This window comes from Anolis carolinensis, chromosome 1 (genome assembly GCF_035594765.1).
Source record: "Anolis carolinensis isolate JA03-04 chromosome 1, rAnoCar3.1.pri, whole genome shotgun sequence".
Lineage (NCBI taxonomy): Eukaryota > Metazoa > Chordata > Lepidosauria > Squamata > Dactyloidae > Anolis > Anolis carolinensis.
In genome coordinates this window covers 214,474,914-214,488,885 of record NC_085841.1, presented here as the reverse complement: position 1 = coordinate 214,488,885, position 13,972 = coordinate 214,474,914, and the positions used below count along the sequence as shown (strand labels likewise).

Genomic DNA, 13,972 nt, shown 5'->3' with positions numbered 1-13,972 from the left:
TATTATATTATATTATATTATATTATATTATATTATATTATATTATATTATAGACTGTGATTAAGAGGAAAGAACTGCATAATCGCCTTGAGAACTTCTTGCCCAAGAAAGCCTAATGAAATTCATGGAGTTACCATAAGTTGACATGTGGCTTGAAGGCACATATGCACAATACATGCACATGTTTTATTTAATACATTTATATGAACTTTATCACTTGTAATTCCATAGGGCCACTTAATCAACATTAAAGAAATCCAGAAAGCAACCCAGTATGTTGCCTGATGAAAAAGAAATATTATCAAAGCAATAAAGTTTGTTACTGTCGACCTCATTCTAGGAAAATACTGTTAGTTTCTGTCACCTGAAGGTGGAGGTACCAATCACATCTCTTTAGTTGTACAGCAAAGAGCTCTTTGCATGGCATAACTGTACAGATGACTGTGTGTTGAACTTTATACATTAGCTACACATGTTTACAACAAAGGAAATAGGAAGCCCGTGCCTTCAATTGGTAAGAAAGTGCTGAGGTATCAGCATTGAAAAAATGAGGGGAAAGTACAACTGAGAAACACTTTCCCCTCCATAGCTGACATGAAAAGTAGTCTCTTTCCTCTGTGTCTAAGAGGCTATGATGCACAAATAGAGCAAGCATATTTTACTGCTACCCCACTAAAGATTATTCAGAATTGCCAGTTCTTAATAGAAACATAGCCTCAATGAATACATCAAGTGATAAATGGTACTAGATTTAGCCATAATAAAAAGGACAGGGTAGGGAAGACGTTGTGTAGCAGCACTTTCAAAACTGACTTTTTATTTTAGCCTGAGCTTTTGGGGATACAGACTTACTTCAGATGCAGTGCACACTGACATCTAAGTCTCCGGATACAAAGCCCTAAACTTTCAAAAGGCTGCATAGACTGATAAGATCTTATAGATCTTTTCCACAGAAGATTTGTTTTTTTCTCCAATTGGATATTTGTCATCCTATGTCAGCATGATCTTTCAGTCTACATTGGACTGGTCAGTCCCTACGCCAGTGGATAAATGGAGACATATCAGACGTTAGAAGTGGCAGTATCCCATTCAGCAGAGATTGAAATGTCACAGTCCTTTAATAAGGAAATTACAAAGGAAGACTACAAAAAAAACCCAGAAAATTCCACTCCATTTAGCAGAGGTATGAAAAAGACAATGGCTTCAATGGCACACTACATGTATTAATACAATACTCAGCACATCCAACAAAATGAATCTCAGAAAGAGTTTTGAATCCCCAAACACTGATCTTTGAAGCTTTCACACATCAAGACTAACTGACCACTGTGAATATCTGAAGGACATGTATCACATTTTGCAGTCCTTTGAAAATTTGGGTGAAGGCTTGTGATTTGTACCTCTGGATCTTATTACATCTCGTGCTATTCCCATATCTATGTAAATATGCTTTGTTCCTGAACATTATTACTCTGTACTGCATCTGAAGTGGATTTATAAAACTTTATGTAAAAATATAAATCAGTTACATAGTCTTAAAGATGCTGCTACATCCCCCTCCCCCCTTCCTCTTTTTTATGCTGCAAGGGACTGGTACAATTACTTTGAAAACTACTAGATTTATGCTTGTTCATCTTGCACAGCTTCTGTTGACATGAAAGACCACAAAAGTATCTTTTAAAAAAGATTACATATCATTATGATTCCAAGGTGTGCTTAAGCCTATGAGGACTCTCAAGACCATGCTGATGTTCAGTTACCCCAGCCATATATGGTGCATATATTAAATCAAGTGCATATTGGTAGATGTGTATGGCTGATTCACCTTATGTTGGGAAAGCAAGAAAATAACATGAACACTTCACACTTGCATCATAATGAAGTAGGCATTTGCATAAGCACCGAGTTCCATTTGTATGAAAGTACACCTTGTAACAAGGGCAGCATTGGTCCTTCGAGTGTTTTGGTCTACATATCTCCTGAGCCCTTGGCATTTTTATTGGAGATTCCAACTAAAAAGAGGAATTATTATGTATAGAGCTCCAATTTAAAATTTGATCTTTATCGAAACTCAGTCGAATGTGGAATATTGAAATTAAAAGCCTTCTGGTTAGTTCAAAAGCTCAGAGAAGGCACTGTCTCTCAGCTTAACCTGCTTTTCAAAATGCTTGTGAGGCTAAAATGCTATTTTTTCGAGGGAGGGACATATCTTTAAAAGGACAGGAAAGATACCTGTGATACATCAGTGTATGTTTAGGAAGCCACTCTGATATTTATTTATTTTATTTCTATAGGAGTTTGTATATGACACAGAAGCAAAAGAAAACATTGGAAACATGCCAGAGAAAATAAGAATTTATTGAGTTATATAGTTTGCTTGATTATGGTTACTAGAAAAAACATTTCTCAAAAATGAAGTAGACTGCTAAAAAAATATACAGTGACACAAACATTCTAGTAGCATTTCTCTTCTTTTTTCCATCTTTGAAAATACTGATTATCAAAACAATGGACTCACCCCAAATAAATCACCTCTATGCAGGCCAAAGGAACCATGTGCACAGCTAGGAACTTTTCCTATAGATTTTTCTGTGCCACAGAGAGATCTTCAGAGAAAGCTTTGCTTATGACTCTTGTTTCCCTACACTGATTTATTTGGATTGCAGCCAATAGCTACAGGTGGATAGTAACAGACACGAATTACCATTTGTATTTACTGACCCATATGTCCTAAACCACCCTCTACCAGAGGACAGAGAGGTCTCAGAGTAGTTTCTCTTCACATTTTTCCCAATAGGAACTAATGGAGCATACAGCACCACAAACTACACAGATGCTTTTATGCCTCTTCATCCCCAGCAATTCTCCCCATCTCCAATGGAGATAAATACATACAACAACGGTTAGGTCCTTAAAGATGCCCGTGCCTTATCAAGTATTTCTTTTCTGATCTTGGGGTAATTTGGATGTGCTTCTAAAACCTGTTGAAAGAAAAAAAATGTGTGTAATAAAGCAGCCATAAACATTTCTCCATAAAACAACAACTGATAGTTATTCAACTGCCCACTGATCCATATATAAAGTGTTCTAAAACAACAGGCATTCAGTATGCCAGTTTGCGAATGCAAATAAATCATGGGAGGGCATGTATGACCTCCAGGTGGTCCTTCGGGGACCAGTCCCCCTCCCCAAATGTCAAAAAAAATCTCTAGAGAGGTTTAGAGGATATTTTCACATGTTTGCCCCCCCCCCCCGAGAGAAAATGAGATACTGTGAAACTGTTTTTGAATGAAAAAATGTTTCAAAATGTGCCAAAATGGCCTCTAAAAAAGTGTCTCCCAAATGTTTGGGGGGCTCCAAACATGTGAAACTGTGTTCTGCAGAATCCTAGGGTTTGGCAAAAACATTGTAGGCGTTCCAAGAAAAATCCTTAAAATCCTTTTTTCAAATCTTTATCAAAAGTCCAGATGTATATATGAAGATCTTATTGATATTCAATGTACCTCTGCTTTAAAAACTGAGTTTGCATCTGTGCTGTGTGTAGTCAGAAAGGCTACTCAAATAATGCTCCCCTCCTTGTCCATCTATCAATGTGAATCAGGCTTTTAAGCTTATGCTTTCACCGCAAACAAATATAGGAGTAAGTTGATACTACCCAGATTTGCATATTCAGCTCTCAAACATAAAACTCAAAAGGACAAAAATGAAACAATTTCCTCTTTCACATTAGGTGTGAATCAAATATTTTCTTGTACCAAAATAAAGGTTTGTGGTTATGTTTAAAATGTTTTCTCTTTATTTCCAAGCCTACTAAAGGTAAGGGTAAAGGTTTTCCCCTGACATTGAGTCCAGTCGTGTACGACTCTGGGGGTTGGTGCTCATCTCCATTTCTAAGTTGAAGAGTCGATGTTATCTGTAGATACGTCAAAGGTAATGTGGCTAGCATGACTGCATGGAGCCCTGTTACCTTCCTGCCGGAGCAGTACCTATTGATCTAATGTTTTCGAGCTGCTAGGTTGGCAGAAGCTGGGGCTAACAGCGGGCACTCACTCCGAGCCCTGGATTCGAACCTGTGACCTTTCAGTCCGGAAGTTCAGCAGCTCAGTACTTTAACATGCTGCGCCACTGGGGGCTCCTACCACATTATACAAAACACTCAGGCAATTGTTGTAGTTGAAAGAAGGAAGAACTCTGGTTCAAAGTGCTTAGGGGCAGAGTTAGAGTTCTGAGGGAAAATTAGGGACACAATTTGGGTTCCACGAGGGAAAAAAGTCTTCTAAAGGGTTCCATGACCAAAAACCTCTGGGAACTGAGATCCAGAAAGGCCAGAGCATCTCTCACATATGTAAAGGGAATGCTTAATTTTAGATTAGAACTAGCTCTATTTTGTTTCTCCGTTTTTTAAATGCCACATAAAGTTGCAGTTCCTTAGAGCCATTATTTTATGATACTTTACCTTATGGCAAACATTGATTGCATCAATGTATCTCTTGGCTTTCAGATAATTAAATGCCAATTTGAAACCTGTAAAAACAAAAGATCACACATTTTGCAAAGGGGAAAGCTTTTGAGCCTATCTGTGTTGGATATGCTTTCTCTTTTCAGAAATAGACAAGATGGCTTGTGCAGTTTTTGTTATTTCTTTTTCTCTTAACAGTTTGAATGATGGTAACCAAAGGGAAAAGGATAAAATGAGAGGAGAAACAGATGGCTCATTGTACACGTTTTCTGGGACATGCCTCTTTCTTTCTCAAAAACAGCACTTTTTTGTCCCTATGTGCAGACCTCTCTTTGCACATAAAGACGACAAAGAATTTGTTCTAGCCTTCTGTGGGGAGGCCAGAAAACCCAGGCACAAACTGTTGTATATACAGAAGGTTTTTTTTTTTTACCAAAGTCTGTTGTCAGAATAAGAAGGCAGGCCCTGGCACATTTAAAAATTCAGAGAAAAGAAACAGAAACTTTCCAAAATAGTGACAAGGACACAACAGGGTGGAGTGGAGATAAGGCATAATGAAAATGATTTCCCCTGAGCATTCATCCAGTTATCCACATCTAGCTAGCTATAGTTATTTCAGTGTGTATCTGATGCCATTCTTTTGACTGGGACCAGCAAGCACACAACTCTAGCGAGCTTTGTAATCCCAGCTTTATGAAATCACCGTAGTGGATGCTATGCTGATATTAGGAAGCTCCATGGTTGAATGTAAGACTGGAATGTCTTCCCAGATGGACTTCATGAAAGTGGATTGAGCTCAAGTTAGAAAGTGGCAGGGAGGAGGCAGCAATGGCATCAGTCTCTGCCCAGAGATACTAAGGGCAAATCCAAATAGAGCAAAAGTATTGGAAAAAATGTATTCATCAATGCAATGCCCCTCTTCCCCCAAATATCCAAACAATGTCTCTAGCCCTATCTACACTGACCATTTGATGCTGCTAGCTTCAAATTGTGGCAGTTAGACAACAAACTCCCACGAAAAGGTGAAAAAGAAAGCCTTTAAGGTGCAGCAGATTCCAATTGGTTCTGGGTTTTCCTATGGATTTCTCTGCATAGCGAAACCACTTTCTATGGCAGTTTGAAACTGATCCAGTGTAGATGTGCCTCCGGTCATCCTAGACTATTTCTGGCAAGTCCAACTATTTCCGCAACATTATATTTCCACCCTCTGGTGTTTCCCCCCAGTTCCAAGACATAGCAGAATATCTTACTCTCTTCTTCTCATCCTTTTCCTATTATTAAAAACTTTGAGCATTTAATGCATTATTGAAATTGTACTTTTGCATTATAATTTAGAAAAACAAAGAGAAGAAAATTTGTCCTTTAGATTACATAATTCCATGACTAAGTAATGGCTGCTTACCTGTAACCATGTTTCTTTGAGTGGTCATCTGTGAAATTCGTGCATATGGTATTTCTGCGACTGCGCAGTCAGAGAGGTAATCTAAAAAGCTCTTGATACATTTAGCCGGAAGTCCCGCCCACTCTCCCCATAGAGTATATAGCCCAGGGGTCCCCAAACTAAGGCCCGGGGGCCGGATGTGGCCCTCCAAGGTCATTTACCTGGCCCCCGACCTCAGTTTTATAATATAATATTTTTATATCAGTTTTAATAATATAATATATTCTATATACATATAATATTGATAATAATCTTATGTTATACAATATAATACTAATAGTAATACCATATAATAATATTAATTATATGTTATGTATTACATATTATATAATAGTATAGTGGTATAGTTCAATATAGCAATATATAATGCTAATATTGTGTTATGCTAATAATATAATATAGTGTATGTACATACAGCTGCTCTGTGTCCCCTTCGGGGTGAGAAGGGTGGGATATAAATGTAGTAAATAAATGCTGTAAATAAATAATTAATTTTAGACTTAGGCTCAGCCAAAGTCTGACATGACTTGAAGACACACAACAACAACAACAACAACAACAACAACAACAACAATCCTAATTAACTTGACTATCTCATTGGCCAGTAGCAGGCCCACACTTTCCATTGAAATCCTAATAGGTTTATGTTGGTTAAAATTGTTTTCATTTTTAAATATTGTATTGTTCTTTAGTTGTTATTGTTGTTGCACTACAAATAAGACATGTGCAGTATGCATAGGAATTTGTTTTTGTTTGTTTTTTTCAAATGATAATTCGGCCCCTCCACAGTCTGAAAAATTGTGGACCGGTCCTCTGCTTAAAAAGTTTGGGGACCCCTGATATAGCCAATGGGAGAGGCTGCTGTCTTAGTTCCTTTGCTGCGTAGTAGCAGCTTGATGGACCGAGGCATGACAACAGCGAGTAGGATGGGCGGGGATGTGTGAATTTGAGTTAAGAGTTCGATCACAGAATGAATTAAAATCTTAAGGTATCATGGTATGATTGCTCCACATATATCATTGCTGTTCTGCAGGCTTGCAATTTGGTATAATTTTATGGTGCTGTTATTCAATATACAGGCAGTCCCCAAGGTTACGAACAAGATAGGTTTGAGAGGTTTGTATGTAAATTGGAACAGGTATATTATTAAGCGTAACTCCAGCTATATATATATCTCCATACACACACACACAAGCTTTTGATAGCATAGGGACGGGTTGACATTCCTATGGTGTTTTGCTGTCTGTGCCCCTGTTCAGAAAATTTCACCTTACTTTCTGCTCCTGTGATAATTGGATTCTAAAAAAATGGCTTGGTATGGAAACAAGGATTGGTAAGAAAGTTTCACTGGAGAGTCTTTTACCCATGATAATCATTCTAGGGGCGAATTTCCCTTCCAAGGGGTAGATTTCTCCCTGTTGTCTCGCCCCCCTTCTTAACTATGAGTCATTTGTAAGTTGGATGTTTGTAACTTGGTGACTGCCTAGATTGAACTTGGTTTTAGATTCCAAATCAATCTACAAACCAGATCCAGGTCTAATAATTTATTCTGAGACCACAACAGGGAAAAAATAGTGATGAACTTACCTATAGTTGGATTTGTTTGGTTTCCATACTTCCAGGCCATCTCATAATTTGCTGCTGCATCCTTATATGCTTGTTCTTTTTCCATAATGTATCCCATATATTCATAAGCTTTACAACAGGACTAGAAAGGGAAAAAGGACAACTTCTACATCAAATGAACTTTGAACAAAACCTACCAGCTTGCTAAAATAGCAAGCTAGAATTTGGTTGGCCCTTTGCTAAGTGAGCAGTTCATAGAAATGGAAGTCCGTATCTGATTTCCCCATTCAACTTCACTAGTATAGGGAGTAATAAAGACCCGGATAGCCAAAACTTTTAACTATGCAAACTGTAACCCATGGTTGATATCCTGTCTCTCCAAGCCATCCCCATGTCTCCTGCTTTTTATAAGGTTCATTGCATTATCTGTCCTGTTAACATGAACAGCACAGATAAGAGGCCATAACCTGTGACTTACCCTGTTATTACGAAGGCACCGTTTTAATAATTCACCAGCCATGTCATATTTTGAAGACTGAATGTAAATGTCAGCAAGCAGGAGCCAGCTTTTCTCAAACTCTTCTGCATCAATGGGGTTCCAGTTCATTTTGGAAATACGCTTCAACTGGTTCCTGGCTCGTGGGGTTTGCTTTAAGATCATGTATGCTATAGCCATCCCCAAGAGTGCTGGGACATGATCCTTCTGGAAGAAAAAACACAGGGCGCATCTCAGATGAGAAACAAGAGAACTTGGCATAAATCTCAACAGGGCCTCTACAGGATATACTTGACACTGATAACACCAGGCACAGTCCCAACCAAAAGACCTGCAAATGCAAATATATTCTTCAAGACCACTGACTTCCTTTTGTAAACAGATGCAAGAAGAAGGGGATGCTTGTGACAAATTCTGAAATACCCTTCCTTCGGTGTGGGGGAACAGAGCTCCTCTGAGTGGAAAAACAAACTCCTTAGTGCAAAACAGTACTTCTCCTTACCTTTTGCATGTGCATTAGCTCTTTCAGGGTGTGATTATTCAGCAAGAAGTATAAGGTAAGCTTCTGTAGTTCAGGAAGCCTGTTTTTTTTAGCCTCACAATGGACACATTTATCAGCTATACTGCTAGAGGCCTAAATACCTTAAAAGGTAGATCATATCTGACCTTGGAAACTGGCTTGTACTTGGACAAGAGACCACCAACAAACACCAGGCTATATTTTACAAGCCAATGGCAAACCACTTCTGATTATTCCTGGCCTTTAAAAATGCTATGATATTCATACAGTTGCCATTAGTAGATAAGTGACCTGAAGGCACATACACATACTATGGGGTCCCTCAGGGAGCAACTTTATTTTCCTATTTTAGCAACTGCAATGAAAGCTCCAATGCTGCCTTTCTTGTGGAAGAAATCGGTAAATACAGTAGAGTCTCACTTATCCAACGTAAACAGGCCGGCAGAATGTTGGATAAGCGAATATGTTGGATAATAAGGAGGGATTAAGGAAAAGCCTATTAAACATCCAATTAGGTTATGATTTTAAAAATTAAGCACTGAAATATCATGTTATACAACAAATTTGACAGAAAAAGTAGTTCAATACGCAGTAATGCTATGTAGTAATTACTGTATTTATGAATTTAGCACCAAAATATCACGATGTATTGAAAACATTGACTACAAAAATGCGTTGGATAATCCAGAACGTTGGATAAGCGAGTGTTGGATAAGTGAGACTCTACTGTCTTTTTTTTTACATTGGCACATATTTGCATGGGAACAGTGACAACTAGTAATGCAAACTTGAGGACTAAAAGAAGTACTAATGCTGAATTTTGAGACTTTCAAAACTCTAGAAATTCTAGATGACAACTCACATTATCTGTTTATTGGCCACTGTCTTGGAAATGATGGGTGCTGCAGTCCAAACATAGCTTGGAGACACCAGGTTAGAGAGACACTATTATTTCATCACTAGCCAACTCAAACTAGCTCAGGTGTCAATGGTGGCCAAGAGTGCCTTTGCACAATTAAAGCTTGTGTGCCAGCTGTGCCCATACCTTGAAAAATCTGATCTGGCTATGGTGGTTCATGCCTTGGTTACATCCCGTTTAGACTACTACAATGCACACTACAAGGGGCTGCCTCAGAAGAGCGTTTGGAAGCTTCAACTGGTTCAAAGGTCAGCAGCAGATTGTAACGGGCTTGTTACAGGGAAAGAACTACCTCCCTGCTAAAACAATTGCACTGGCTACCATTCCGCTTCTGGGAACAATTCAAAGTTTTACAGAATTTTTCTTTATTATAGAATTTTTCTTTGGCATTATGCGGTCCATACACTCCATGCAATTTTTTTTGTTTTGTTTTTCCAGGTGATTTCAACCGCTAGCTAAAAGAGATTGGAAAAATTAATACTAGGCAATGCTCATGAAGAAATTATCCTTATGGGGGACTGGAATGGAGTCTTGAACCCACAATTAGGTAGATAAATATTCAGAAAAAAAGACTAAACAAGATCAAGGTTAATTGCCTATAGCCTTCAATACTTTAATGGAAACAATAGGGGTGGTAGATGTTTGGAGACATCTATACGAGAACCAAAAAGAATTCACATTTTACTCATCCCTGTCAGGAATAGATGTTTCTTATATCAAACACCCTGACCTCACAGATAAAGAAAATTGAAATTTTGCCAAGAATCCTTTCAGACCATAATGTGATTTTGTTTTTTGATTATTTTTTTTAAAGAGAACTGATTTCTCCTGGAAATTAAATGAAAATCTGTTACAAGATCCAAAAATAGTCAGAGAAGGAAAAGAAATTCTATCTTTGTATTTTGCTGAAAACAAACCAGGAGAAGTAAAAATGGAGACTGTTTGGGATGTAAGCAAAGCAGTCATAAGAGAGGTTTTTATATAACAAAATGCATCTCGGAACAAAATAAAAAGGGAACAGTTGAATAAAATAAATGATGCAATTAAAGAAAAGGAAAGAACCCTCCATGAAAACCCATCTGATAAAAAACAAAGGAAGAAATAAAGTCACTGTGAAAATAGATAGATTTGATTTTGTCAGAGGAAATTGCAAAGAAACTAATGAGATGGAAACAGGAAAATTTTGAATGAGCAAATAAGTCTGGAAGATGGCCAGCAGTACAACTAAGAAAGGCACAATGCCTTTCACCCATCATAAAATTAGTATCCGGTAGACATATACATCATGAATCAACCAAAATAAAAAAACATTCAAACAATTTTATACAAATCTATATAAAAATAAAGCAGTTGACAAGGATAAAATCAAAAAATATATGGATGGATTAAAGATTAATAGATTCAGCGAAGAAGAGAAAAGAAATCTGAACCAATCAACTAGCATAGCAGAAATAGAAGAAGCAATTCGATCTTATAAAGGCAAAGCTCTGGGGCCAGAAGGACTTACAGCAAAATATTATAAAGTATTCCAGGATAACTTAATTATACCTTATAATTATACCTTATACAAGCTATTATGAACTTGCTAAAAGAAGGGAAAATACCTGAAACATGGAAAGATGCATATATAACACTAATTCTGAAAGTATATCGTGATTCTCTGTTACCAAAGAATTACCAATCCAATTCACTTCTGAATGTAGACTATAAACTTTTTATGATCGTTTTAACAAACAGATTGAAAAATATCTTAAAGAGGACAATCTCAAATGACCAAGCTGGCTTTTTACCAAACAGACAAGTCGAACAGAACACAAGATGCATCACTGACATAAATGAATTATTTCATAAATACCCTAGCAGGAAACTAGCACCATTTTTTTTTTGAAATAGAAAAAGTGTTCGAAAGCTTAAATTGGGACTTCATGATGGAAGTCTGACAAGCACGTGATATGGGAGACTAATTTATAAAAGTGACACGAACTATATACAAGGACCAACAAGCACGACTGATCGTTAATGGAGAGAAAGCACAAAGAATGGAAATAAGACGCGGTACTAGGCAAGGCTGTCCTCTATCACCACTCCTATTCATCATGTGCATAGAGATGCTTATAAAAATAAATGGAAACAAGGAGATAAAAGGAGTTCACATTGCTAGAAAAGACTATAAGATCAGAGGTTTTTGTCGATGATATTGTGTTGACTCGATGAAACAATTAAATAATGTCTTGGCAAACTTCTTGTCTATTTCTTTTATCCCAATATACCTTGTATGTTTTATACCTTGTTGTTAGCTGCTTTGAATTCCTGATGGGGGAGAAAGGTGGGATATAACTTAATAAATGTAAAAAACCAAACAAAAAAAACCAAAAAAAAAAAAAAACACCCACATCCCAACTTCACATTTGGGAAGACTTTTTAATACACTATATTTCCCTATTAGAAAAAAAACCCCTCATCAATATGGTGTTACATGCTAACTGATCTGTTTTACACTTTAGTAAAATTCTTCATCATCATCATCCACAACTCACCTCATTAACAACAACCTCTGTGAAGGCATTCAGTGCTCGTTCTACGTTTGATTTTTGTTTGGTTGCCACAAGGCAGTAATTTTCCATGATGCGGAGCTGCACATGACCTTGCACAGTCTGGGGCTTCAGTTCCTTTAAGAGCTTTTCTGCTGTTCTCACAGCTAATTGCACAGATTCTTGCTTCTCACTGGAAGTACTGTGTATAAGAAAACAAAAGGCATCAAGGGTTTCAAATCAGGAGCACAATTTCAGACTTAAACAGGACTGAGGAGGAAAGGAGGCTACCAGGTATGCTCTTGGATAATAATAATAATAATAATAATAATAATAATAATAATAATAATAATAATAATAACAACTTTATTTTTATACCCCGCCCCATCTCCCCGGAGGGACTCGGAGCAGCTTACATGGGGCCATGCCCGACATAAAAATACAATAACAGCGATAAAACAGTAAAAACAATTTTACACATCAATAAGACATCAACATCAGTAAAACAGTCATATAAATCAATATACTGCATAAAATATTAAAAACGGGAGGCTAAAAACAGATCTGGGCCAAAGTGCATAATGACATCACATGGGAGAGGTAGTTTCATGGCTAAAATAATCAATAAAGTGCAAGTAATTGTGGCCAGGCATCCTATTGTTGAGTGGGCAGATGAATCAACCTACAAAGATTAATCCTCAAAGGCCTTTTGGAAGAGCCAAGTTTTTAGGCTCTTCCGGAAGGAGAGTAGGGTAGGGGCCTGCCTGATCTCCCTAGGGAGTGAGTTCCAAAGCCGGGGGGCCACGACGGAGAAGGCCCTCTCTCTCGTCCCCACCAACCGTGATTGCAAAGGTGGTGGAAGCGAGAGGAGGGCCTCCCCCGAAGAGCGAAGAGAGCGTGCAGGTTCATAGGGGGAAATGCGGTCTCTAAGGTAGGTGGGTCCCAAACCGTTTAGGGCTTTGTAGGTGATAACCTGCACCTTGAATTAGGCCCGGAAGATAAACGGCAGCCAGGATATATTCAAGATTTAAATTGAAGAAGAAGAAGTAGAAGTAGTAGTAGTAGTGGAGGAGGAGGAGGAGGAGCATGATCAAAATGCAAGAGTATGTCCTATGGTTACTTTTGTATACTGAACAGTCATTAGCATGCAGTGCTCAGTGCATCCCCGAGGTATTTGGCTCCTAAGACTCCCTGGTGACTCTACCAGAAGACATGGGCTACATTTTTATTGCCTCCTCAAGGATGTGACTTTTTGCTAATTGTCCTCTACTCCATTTGGGAAGGCATTTTTAGCAGCTCACGTGAACTCCATAGAATTCCATGCATAGAAAAATGGTCCAAGACCAACTAAATTTGCCCACAGAAGTCATGGCTCCTGAGCCAACCTAATGTATAAGAAGAATTTGTGCCTATGTGTGGTACAGCATATGCCACACAGACTCTTGTATAACGAGGTATTCAACTGCTCACTTGGCTTAGTCCTGTTCGGTTGGGAGAGGAAAACAAAGAGCAACAAAGAAAGGTATGATCAATAAATGTTTAATAACAGAAGCTACTAAAACACCGTCAAATCAAAAGAACTGCCTAAACTTTGTTTTTATTTATTTTTAATGTTACTTACTAGTCTGCCTCTAAAAGAAATTATAGAATGAAAATCTTTGCCTCTAAACTCTTTCCCCCTAGATATGTGGTTTATCAACTTTGCTATCTACCCTGTTTCCCCTAAAATAAAACATCCCCGGAAAATAAGACCTAGTAGAGGTTTTGCTGAATTGCTAAACATAAGGCCTCCCCTGAAAGTAAGACCTAGCAAAGTTTTTGTTTGGAAGCATGACCGCCTAAGAGAACACCAGAGCATGCAGGGTTGGTAAATGTACATACCATAGATTGTTGTACATGGAAATAATGGTGGTAACAAGAAATTCTTGATAGGATTCAGTTTGTCTGGTTATGCTGGTTTGTGATGACAACTACTGTACAGTATATAATGTTCATTCTTTGTTCAACAATAAATGTGAATTCTTCTTCATGGAAAAATAA

General features: G+C 37.8%; 1 protein-coding gene across 2 annotated transcripts in view; it reads right to left on the bottom strand.

Moving 5' to 3' along the window:
- Positions 1–2,337: 2,337 nt before the first annotated feature.
- The window catches only part of ttc21b (tetratricopeptide repeat domain 21B), a 67,108-nt gene continuing 55,473 nt past the window's right edge, over positions 2,338–13,972 (bottom strand). For both annotated transcript variants that reach the window (XM_062969211.1, XM_062969212.1), the window contains 5 exons: positions 11,939–12,134; positions 7,945–8,169; positions 7,488–7,608; positions 4,457–4,524; positions 2,338–2,981 (listed from right to left, as the gene is read on the bottom strand). In XM_062969211.1, the coding sequence (XP_062825281.1) occupies positions 2,904–2,981; positions 4,457–4,524; positions 7,488–7,608; positions 7,945–8,169; positions 11,939–12,134 (688 nt within the window). In that variant the 3' untranslated portion in view covers positions 2,338–2,903. The remainder of the gene's footprint in view (positions 2,982–4,456; positions 4,525–7,487; positions 7,609–7,944; positions 8,170–11,938; positions 12,135–13,972) is intronic.